Here is an 11525-nt window from a genome sequence, read left to right as displayed (position 1 = left end):
AAGTATCCCCCCCAAAAATAAATTTTTTTCTTCGTCAGTTTAGGCCGATACGTATTCTACATATTTTTGGTAAAAAAAAAAATTGCAATAAGCGATTATTGATTGGTTTGCGCAAAATTTATAGCGTTTACAAAATGAGGGATAGTTTCATGGCATTTTTATTAATTTTTTTTTATTACAAAAAAAAAAAAGCATAGTTTACAAATTGGACCAAAACACAAACTTGCAAACGCAGCTGTTTTTGAAACCAAAATAGACACTTGGCATTTAAACATTTAAACATTTAAACAACTTTTTTTTTTTTTTTTAGTAATAATAATAATTAAAAAAAAAATTATTTATATATATATATATATATATATATATATATATATATATATATATATATATATATATATATATATATATATATATATATATATATAATATATATAATATATATATAATTTTTTTTTTTTTACTAGTAATGGCAGTGATCAGCGATTTTTTATTGTGACTGCAACATCATGGCGGACACATCAGACGTTTTTGACACATTTTTGGGACCATTGTCATTTATACAGCAATCAGTCCTATACAAATGCACTGATCCCTGTGTAAATGACACTGGCAGTGAAGGGGTTAACCAGGGGGTGGCAGTGTAGGAGTTAAGTGCGTCCTAGGGGCGTGTTACTAACTGTGGGGGACTGGGCTGTGTGTTAGTGAACACTGATCTCTGCTCCAATCACAGGAAGCAGAGATCAGTGTCACTTGTTGCACTTGTTGAGACGATCGTGGGTATCCCCGCGGCGATCGAGTCCGCGGGACCCGCGACCGGACTCACGGGGGTCCTGACCGGCACGCGATGGCAGGGCGGCAAATTCAACTGGACGTACCTGTACTCCAGTTTGCCTGCCTGTGCCATTCTGCCGACGCACATCGTCTGGCGCCGGTCGGGAACTGGATAGGATGTGGTCGCTGCCTTAGGTAGGCCATAGACGGTGCAAATTTCTTTCCTGCAACCTGCAGGAAATTTGCACAGTTCCCCCATCAACAGACCGTGCTGACAGGGGAATCCCGTCTGTTGGGGGGTGAGGGGGGGGCGGTGAAGAGACGGTAATTATTGCTAGTGGCTGTAGCAGCCGCTAGCAATAGTCGCAACTCAATCCAGTAAACTGGTTGTACCCAAGTTGATTGATCATCGTGGTACATTTATGCCGCGTACACACGACCGGACTTTCCGGCAGACTAGGTCCGATGGGATCATTCCGTCTGTCAATCCGATCGTGTGTGGGCTAGTCCAATAGTTTTTCAAATAAATAAATCAGATGGACCTTGAAGTAGAACGTGTTTCACATGTATCCGACGGACTATATTCCGACGGCCTAAAATCGTGAAAACCGTTGGTCTGTGTGCTGGTCCAACGGATCAAATACTACGCAAGGGCAGCTATTGGCTACTGGCTGTTGAACTTCCTTGTTTAGTCCCGTTTTGCGTCATCACGTTCAAAACTAAACGGACTTTCGAACAGACTTAGTCCATTCATGTGTGGCCAAGTCCGTTCATTCAGAAAGTCCGTCAGAAGACCATCGGACCTAGTCCAGTCGTGTGTACGCGGCATTAGCGTGCCCATACACTGTTCGAATCTGGGCCGGTTCTTGCTGTAAGCCCTTGTACACACGGGTCGGACATTCTGACAACCAAATCCGTTGGATTTTGTCCGAAACTGTTGCATACACACGGTCGGACAAAGTTGTCGGAAAATCCGACCGTTCAGAACGTGATGACGTTATTTTGTTACAACGGGACTACGTTCAGACTAGTAGCCAATATCTTTGGTGTAGGAATTTGATCTGCGCATGCGTGGCACTTTGTCCGATTGGAATTCTCTACACACAATCGGACAAAGTCCGATCGGATCATGTCGTCGGAAAATTTTATAGCCCAGCTCTAAAACTTTGTTGGTCGGATATTCCGACAGAAACAGTCCGATGGAGCCCACACACAGTCGGATTATCTGACAACACGGTCCGATCTGACATTTTCTGTAGGAATGTCCGACTGTGTGTACAAGGGCTAAGATTCAATCCGTCTATGGTGAGCCTTTAGTGTTTTTTTTTTTTTTTTCTCTTTAATTTCACGAAGTGATCCTGTCAGTGATGCACTTCTCCACTGTATGGATTCTTCCACGTTCAGGAGAAGGGGGGTTGAGGGAGGTTGAACCTCCCCTAACTGCAGCACCTCCTAAACGCTGCTTAACCACTTAAGGACCGCCTCCTGCACATATATACGTTGGCAGAATGGCACAGCTGGGCACAAGCACGTACCTGTACGTTGCTTTTTAAGTGCCCAGCCGTGGGTCGGGAGCGCGCCGCTGGCGGCACGCTCCCGACCCGGTCCTGAGCTCCGTGACCGTGGCCACAGGACCAGCAGACCCGATCTCCCCGTGCTTCCTAGTGAGCCTGTCACTGATCATCTGTTCCCTTTTATAGGGAAGGGCGATCAGTGACATCACATGCCAGGCCACGCCCCCTACAATAAAAAAACAAAACATAACATCATACATAAAGCCTACACTGCCCCCTAGTGGTTAACTCCTTCACTGCCAGTGTTATTTACACAGGAATCGGTGCATTCAAATAGCACTGATTGCTGTATAAATGACAATGGTGTCAAAAATGTCCGATGTGTCCGCCATAATGTCGCAGTCACAATAAAACTCGCTGATCACCGCCATTACTAGTAAAAAAAAAAAAATCAATATAAAAGCTATAAAACTATCCCCTATTTTGTAAATGCTATAACTTTTGCGCAAACCAATCAATCGCTATTTTTTTTTTTTTTTTATCAAAAATATTTAAAAGAATACGTATCGGCCTAAACTGAGGGAAAAAAAAAAATTTTATATTTTTTTTGGGGGGATATTATAGCAAAAAGGAAAAAATTTGCATTTTTTTATTTGTTTCAAAATTGTCACTCTATTTTTGTTTTAGCACAAAAAATAAAAACCGCAGGGGTGATCAAATACCACCAAAAGAAAGCTCTATTTGTAGAAAAAAAAAAAGGACCCCAATTTTGTTTGGGAGCCAATTGTCAGTTAAAGTGACGCAGTGCCGAACTGCAAAAAGGGGCTTGGTCCTTTGGCCTCAAATTGGTCCGCGGGTTAAGTGGTTGAAGACTATGGGGGGTTGATTTACTAAAGGCAAATCCACTTTGCACTACAAGTGCACTTGGAAGTAAAGCCGCTGTAGATCTGAGGGGGGCATGCCAGGAAAATAAAAAACAGCATTTTTAGTTGCACATGATTGGATGATAAAATCACCAGCACTTCCCCCTCATTTCAGAGCTTCCCCTTTAGATCTACAGCGACTGCACTTACAGTAGTAAATAAACCCCTATGGGTTCATGGACACACAGGGCTTTTATGGAGTTGAGTTTAGGAGCTTTGGCAGAAAAAAGTACATATAGCTGAAGTTAAGCTTTTGCTTTCTGGTCTGGGTACGTTCAGCTTTTGCTTTCTGGAAACAACGGCTTTTCAATCGGTTTGAATTTGATGCATTTGCAATCTCTTTGCTGCTCTGTACTGGCCCCTAGAGGTGGCTTGTTAAAATGTCACAAGTTGGTGAAAGTCGACTGGGGTTTTATGCTACATGTCTGAGTTGGCTTCCTGTATATTGCAGGCCCTGGAAGATGCGGTGCAGAATGTTAACCATGATGAAACCATGAGCCTTCAGGATTTTTTCTATGAAGTGTGTAAGAATACCAAACCACCAACGCCATCTTCCTCCACCCCTTATCGACAGTTGAAGAGGCACTTCTCCCTACAGGTAAAAGTAGTCTTTTAAAAAAATAAAAAGTTACAATGACACCTGATGCTTTGGGGCAATGCTGGCAGCCATTGCAAGCACATCTCTAAGCCCTTGTACACACGGTCGGACATTCCGACAACCAAATCCGTCGGATTTTGCATACACACGGTCAGACAAAGTTGTAGGAAAATCAGATCGTTCAATACATGATGACGTTATTTCATTATGACGGGACTATGTTCAGGCTAGTAGCCAATAGCTTTGGTCTAGGAATTTTGTTCTGAGCATGCGTGGCACTTTGTCCGATCGTTTGTAGAGAATTCGGATCATGTTGTCGGAAAAATTTATAGCCCAGCTCTAAAACTTTGTCGGTTGGATATTCCGACGGAAACAGTCAGATGGAGCCCACACACGGTCGGATTATCCGATAACGCGGTCCGATCGGACATTTTCCGTCGGAATGTCCGACCGTGTGTACAAGGGCTAATACATGGACAGGGCAAAATGTTTTTTGTTTTTTCCTATGGTGTCAGTTCATACCGCAGCTGAAGGCCCTATTAGTACAAGGGACAAGATGCAAGTACCATCCCTTGTGCTGTTTTATTTCTAAAAGCTTTTTTTCCCCCCTAAACTTGGGTTTTAATATTAAAATATACTTACTTCCTTATACTTCCTTACTTATACTGCTTCCCCAGAATCTTACTAAGAACGTGACGCATTTTGGCCTTTTTCACATGGACTGCAAGCATTAAAGTGGTTGTAAACCCTTACAAACCACTTTGACCTACAGCTAAGCCTAGATTAAGGCTTACCTGTAGGTCCAAGAAATATCTCCTAAACCTACACGGTTTAGGAGATATTTGCCAAAACACAGGCATCGCTGTCTGAGCTGCACTGAGAGCGCCGCTGTCAACTGTGATATGCCGCGAGTGGTGGCTCCCGTGCGCATGCGCGGGAGTGGCGTCATCACAGCTTCATCGAATGACATCGCCGGAGCAGCAAGACCCACGAGAAGATGGGGACATCGGTGACTTCGCTGGCTCCTGTGTCAGGTAAGTGACACATAATGGGCTACGATGCAATGCGATGCATAGTAGTCCATTATGCTTTACCTTTACAGGGAACCAAAGAGGAAGTAAACCCATCAGGGTTTACTTCCTCTTTAACAAGGCATTTGCAAAGCTTTCAGCAACCTTAAGGCGGCTATGTATGTCTGCATATATGTATATATTATAGTATATATATTTTTTTAAAGCAACCTCCAGTTTGAGGAGGACGCTCTGTACAGATCTAAATGGGACTGCTGGACTGCACATTGTATAAACTGCTAGCAGGCTTCAGGAAACCCCAGCACTACTTTACATTTTTGATGGAGCAATTTACCTCTTGAAATGTGCAGGTTTATAATTCGGATATATGTTTTCTTTCATTCTAGCCATATGATGAAAGTGGAAGACGAACACTGACTCCATCTGCCATGTCTGGGACAATTGGCCTTCGACTGTTCTCCAAATTTGATGATGGTACAGGTTATGGCTGCGTGGAGGACATCATAGACATGTGGCATGAAGAAGGACTGGACAACAGTCAGGCCATCCTCAAGGTTGGTTGCTTTTGTTATGTATTATGCCCAGGAGTTCAATATGCAAAAAGTCCATCTACTGGTTGCAGCCCAAATGTAATAATTGGTAAATTTGTAGAAGGGGCATGCTAATCTAGCACACCGTGTTTATTATTTATTAAAATATAGTGAGATATCTATTGCAGCCACACTGGCCTCAAAGCAGGCAGGTAAGTAATGAGAGGTGGTGGAAGGGCATGTTGCTGGAGTAAGTCCTGTTTATGGCTAATGGTAAGACTCCATGTGAATAGTCTGCAGCTACCCATAGAAGAACATGGAATATATAGAAACGCCTATATTCTGTCTTTGCTGCCCTCTTCCAGTCTGCTGTATCGATAGATGGCACATTTAAGAGGAATTTCCCCCTCCCTTGGTTTAACGTCTTGCCAACCACAAAGCACATATGTGGTGGCAAATAGGGTAGACTTTGAACGCATAGTTGCCATGCACATGTGTCCACGGTGGCCGAGTTTGTGTACGAAGAGCATGCTGACAGTTGCCACCTACAACTGATCTGGGGATGCTACTGATCAAGGGCCAGTGTGATTGGTTCCTGATTATGTCACAAAAGGGGGGAAATTGTCACTGCTCTAAGAACCAATCACAGCAGTCATGTGGTAGAGAAGCCCCATGCTCCCGGGCATTAAAGTGGTAGTAAAGGCTTTGTATGTGTATATATAATAAAAACAAATGGAGCTGTGCTGTTTGTTTTTATTATAGGTTTAGTGTTGTATATCAATCTGAGTTGCAGCATTTGTTGATAATTTATAGCACATTTATTTTCTTTTACCACATTTGTGTGTGTGTGTGTGTGTATGTGTGTACACGTACGCATGTATGTATATGTGTGTGTATATAGATATATATAAAAAATTTTTTATACATTTGTACCCACAGGTAAGCCTATAATGAGGCTTACCTGTAGGTACAATAAAAAAAAATCTCCTAAACCTGATGTCTTCAGCCATAATCCTCGTAAACCGCAAAAATTATATATGTGTATATATGTGTGTATATATATATATATATATATATATGTATGGTATGTATGTATGTATATGTATATATATATATATATATATATATATATATATATGTGTGTGTGTATTGCGATCTGAAAATAGTTGCAGTTTTACTACCGGTTTAAACCCACTTAAAGGGCTGCCAGGAGGTGGCATGAAGTTGTCAAATTTATTGATTTGTCTATGCTAAAATGAAACATTGCTTTCACTTGCCCACAATCTTGTTCCTTGTACTCTCGTATGAACATTTTTGTTTATTCCTCATTTTGCCCTATCACATATCCTGTATTTGACATACAAGATGGCACCCTTTTTTTTTTTGTTTTTTTTTTCCCTGTTAAGTGTTCTACAGAGGAGACCCCCAAAGTGTAAAAATACAAAAAAATAAAAATAAACTGTCTTGTGGACCAATCGCTGTTTCCCTTTTTCTTTTCAGGCTCTGGATTTCAATTTAGAAGGTAAAATCAATATTGCAGAGCTGACGATGACGCTGGAAAATGAACTTCTGGTCACCAAAAATGAGATCTACCAGGCAGCCCTTGTCAGCTTCCGCTCAGAGATCAGGCACTTGCTGTAAGTTCACTTCTTTCGCTTTTGTGGGCGGTTTATATAAGCTGGAGAATAGGAAGTTTCTTCACAAGAAACTAAGAATATGAACTGTCAGGATGAGGAAGTTCTCTGCTTTTGTCTAGAACTTTGTTATGTATTTTAACCTCTTGCCATCCATGTAGCTGGCACATGTATGTGGTGGCAAGAAGGGTGGACTTTAACACCCAACTGCTGCATTTTATACAGAGCCACTCTGCCTCCCAGGCATTAAAATCCACTAAAAGGACTGCCAAGAGGCAGCATTAAGGGGTTAAATATGATTTCTAGACCGATTCTAAAAAAAAACACAAATTAATGTTGCTCTTTAATTAGGACATCATGAACTATTTTTGAAATGCAAGCAGTGTAGTTACCTGATTTTGAGGTGATATCCACCTATTGCTGTCCTTGTACAGCATACAGCAGAGCTTGATTGTGAGATCATCTCATGTTATTACAAGGAGCTGGCGTGGGTACATGCCAACCTGGGATCAGAGGACTTGGGTTAAATCTCACCGGCTATATGTGAGGGCATCTAATAGAGGGAACTATACTGTGGGAGGTTTGAGCGTGATTATTGTAGCAAAAGTTGTTTGTGTAGAGTTCTACCTTATATTCTTTATTATGGACTCCCGCCTTCAATAATCTTTGGATTATTTCAAGCTTTTGGAAAATTTCTGAAAGATTCCAGTCACTTTGTTAATACCTGCACTGGATTCTGAAATTAAATTGGTCAGTAGTGCCCAGCCCTTGGTGAAGTGGAGGAAGAGCCATCCATGGTCTGACATTGCCACGGTGGTTACAGTAATTTTCAGGCCCTGTAGTAGGCCATTTTTATTTGAAGGGTTGAAACCTCAAGATTCACAAATACTGGATATTTTTCCTTTTTAATCAAACTATAAAAATTGTCATATGTTGAATATGCATGAAAAGGTTACCTTTGGTGATTTAAAAGGGAATAATGGGGTTTATAAAAATAAAAGGTGAATGCAGCATTTGGTCCCCTGCTGCTTCTAAGACTGAGAACTAAGCGATCAAAGACCACTGATCACTCAGTTCTCAGTCTTCAGAGAACTGTATACAAGCAGTCACCGGCTCTCTGCTCTTCCCCATCAGAGCTCACTGGAGTGCCCAGGTGAGGGGGTGGGAATGGTTGGCTCAGGCTATCAGTGGCTCGCTGAAAGGCTGAGCCAGCTTCCGGTGAATTTAAAGTCCGGGTCTTTCCAGAACCTGAACCAGCTGAGTGACATCAGCCAGCAGTGCGCTTAAGCCTACTGTCGGCAGAAAATGGGTCACAGGACTAAAGAACAAACTACTCCTGTGATCCATAACAGAAGCAGGGCCGGAAAAGCTTTGGCCTTATTCTTTTTAACTCGGGTCAAAATGTACAGGCATCTGACATGAAAATTCCAACCTTTCCTTTAAAATGAATCTAGCCCTGTTGAAACCTCCCTGTTGGTCCTTAAAGCCAAAAAGAAAACAGTGAACGGCTCATCAGTCCTTCGATGTGGTGGCTGCATTCGTTTTCAGGCTTATTACATTTTTTGCTAATTCAGAAAAATGCATGTTGATCCTGATAGAAGTCCAGTATCCTTGTAACTTCTGTGTATTGAACTGAAATCTTAGACAATGTTATCTGTAAACTATAAAACCTGTCCTCCTTATGCAATGGATGAAGGGGGGTGTTTCTAGTTTGAATCAGGAGAGCATCCAAAGCTGACCATGCTGCACCTCCTTAGATACAGTACAGTAAGGATTCTTACCCTAGGACAGGCAGGATCACCAGGTGAAAAGCATAAAACTAAATAATACCACCACATTTAAGGATTGGTAAGCTGTTATATATTACATTTTTTGTTCTTTTTGTTTTTTACATAGAATTTAAAACGGATCTTGCGTGATGCCACTGCAGGTGCCCACAGTTCAGTGGCAAGTCCATCAGCTAGCTTCTCTGGTGTAGATCTTGGCCATGCTTCCGTCACCTTTTGGGCCTCGTTGACCCATGACTGTCATGGGCAGCCTCACCAGCCAGTAACAAAGTTTAGTCTGGGCAGAAGATGGCAGTTCCAGACTCTCGACAAGGGTAGCTTTGTATTTTCAGATTCATATGCTTGAAGGTTAGGAGCATGAATAGCACTGCCTTTACTTGCAAGCACATGGAGATGTCCTCTGTGTGATGCCGCTGGTGGTTTAGAGAAGTGTTTGTTTTTTTGTTTTTTTTTCACGGTTAAGATTTTACTTCTGTGTAATTGGCATCCCCACTGTTCACCGGGAGGTGGTGGCGGAAGAGTCAACCTTGGCCTTTAATTTTAAGCTGCCTTTTATCTCTGGATTAGCCGACTATTTTGTAGATTTCCGTGGACAGTTATGTGATGGTCTCCACAGCCGGCCATAAAGAATACCTATTACTTTCTTTAAAAGAGTTCTTGGCAGTCCTTACTCTGCAGGGGAGGATGCGAACAAAAAAAAATGGTGTTATTAACACTTTGTTATCATTTTGTTCCATATTTTCAAGGGAGAGGGTTGATCAGACTGCTAGAGAAAAGGAAAAGCTCCGCCTGGATTTGGAGAAGAATGAGAAACAGAAGAATCTCATGGCTTTGGAGGTGGATGACCATCATGCAGCTATTGAGCGACTGAATGAATACAACCTTAGGTAGGTTTTTGTAGTGTCCTCTCAATCACAAAAATGACCCAAGGGACTTTGAAAGAGTTGCACCAAAAAAAAAAAACAGTAAATCACGTAATTCTTTAAAAAAAAAAGATCTAATTTTTATTTACCTACATAATTAAAATATTGTTGAAATGGCATGAACTGTATGAATAGATGGTTGTGTGGTGACCTATATGCATCTGGAAATAGCCAGGTTGATAGTCTGACACTCAACGTGTTTCCAGATGCATGTGCACTGTATTACGCCTGCCTTTACATGCACTTAAACTTTAATGGCATCCCAGTCTTAGTCCGTACGGTTCAATATTGAGTTGGCCCACCCTTTGCAGCTATAACAACTTCAACTCTTCTGGGAAGGCCGTCCACAAGGTTTAGGAGTGTGTCTATGGGAATGTTTGACCATTCTTCCAGAAGAGCATTTGTGAGGCCAGGCACTGATGTGGGGGAGAAGGCTTGGCCCGCAGTATCTACTCTAATTCGTTCAAAAGGTGTTCTGTCGGGTTGAGGTCAGAACTCTGTACAGGCCAGTGAAGTTCCTCCATCCCAAACTCACTCATATATATATATATCTATATCTATATCTATATCTATATCTATATCTATATCTATATCTATATCTATATCTATATCTATCTATCTATCTATCTGTCTATCTATCTATCTATCTATCTATCTATCTATCTATCTAAAATCTTACTTTGTGCAATGGTGCCGCAATCATGGTGGAACAGGAAGGGGGCATTCCTAAACTGTTCCCACACAGTTGGCAGCATGAAATTGTCAAAAATGTCTTGGTATGTTGACGCCTTAAGAGTTCCCTTCACTGGAACTAAGGGGCCAAGCCCAACCTCTGAAAACAACCCCCCCCCCCCCCCACCATAATCAGCACACCATAAACCACCCACTACCCCCCCACCACCAAATGATTTGGACTAGTGCATAAAAGCAAGGTCCATAAAGACCTGGATGAGCGAGTTTGAGGTGGAGGAACTTGACTGGCCTGGTCCTGACCTCAACCCGATAGAACACCTTTGGGATGAATTTGAGCGGAGACTGTCAGCCAGGCCTTCATGTCCCCATCAGTGCTGACTTCACAAATGCTCTTTTGGAAGAATGGGCAACATTCCCATAGACACACTCCTAAACCTTGTGCACAGCCTTCCCAGAAGAGGTGAAGCTGTTATAGCTGCAAAGGGTGGGCCAACTCAATATTGAACCCTTACGGACTAAGATGCCATTAAACTTAATGTGCATGTAAAGGCAGCGGTCCTAAGCCCTTGTACACACGGTCGGACATTCCGACGGAAGGTGTCCGATCGGACCGTGTTGTCGGATAATCCGACTGTGTGTGGGCTCCATCGGACTGTTTCCGTCGGAGTATCCGACGGACCAAGTTTTCCAACTTGCCTATAAAATTTTCCGACAACATGATCCGATCAGACTTTGTCCGATCATGTGTAGAGAATTCCGATCAGACAAAGTGCCACACATGCTCAGATCAAATTCCTAAACCAAAGCTATTGGCTACTAGCCTGAACGTAGTCCCGTCCTAACGAAATAACGTCATCGCGTTAAGTACGATCGGATTTTCTGACAACTTTGTCCGACTGTGTGAATGCAACAGTTTCGGACAAAATCTGACGGATTTGGTTTTCGGAATGTCCAACCGTGTGTACAAGGGCTTATACTTTTGGTGATATAGTGTATGTCATCCTACAACTACCTATTATTATATCTTCATATCCTTCATGGTATTTGAACATGATTTTAATTATGTATCTGACTAAAAAATTTTTTTTTTTTTTTAAGAATTTTGTGAATTTGTTTTTTCG

The 11525-nt window shown here is 42.0% G+C and overlaps 1 protein-coding gene across 4 annotated transcripts in view; it reads left to right on the top strand.

Annotated features, from left to right (window-relative positions):
* Positions 1-11525, top strand: part of NIN (ninein) — a 230668-nt gene that overhangs the window by 124198 nt on the left and 94945 nt on the right. For all 4 annotated transcript variants that reach the window (XM_077466782.1, XM_077466784.1, XM_077466783.1 and 1 more), the window contains exons 7-10: positions 3660-3806; positions 5224-5391; positions 6868-7004; positions 9535-9675. In XM_077466782.1, coding sequence (XP_077322908.1) covers positions 3660-3806; positions 5224-5391; positions 6868-7004; positions 9535-9675 — 593 coding nt within the window. The remainder of the gene's footprint in view (positions 1-3659; positions 3807-5223; positions 5392-6867; positions 7005-9534; positions 9676-11525) is intronic.

Source organism: Lithobates pipiens, unplaced genomic scaffold, assembly GCF_037356315.1.
Source record: "Lithobates pipiens isolate NorthernLeopardFrog02 unplaced genomic scaffold, aLitPip1_a1.2 Scaffold_37, whole genome shotgun sequence".
NCBI lineage: Eukaryota > Metazoa > Chordata > Amphibia > Anura > Ranidae > Lithobates > Lithobates pipiens.
The sequence above is the reverse complement of the archived record's forward strand: the minus strand, read 5'-3'. Positions and strand labels throughout refer to the sequence as shown.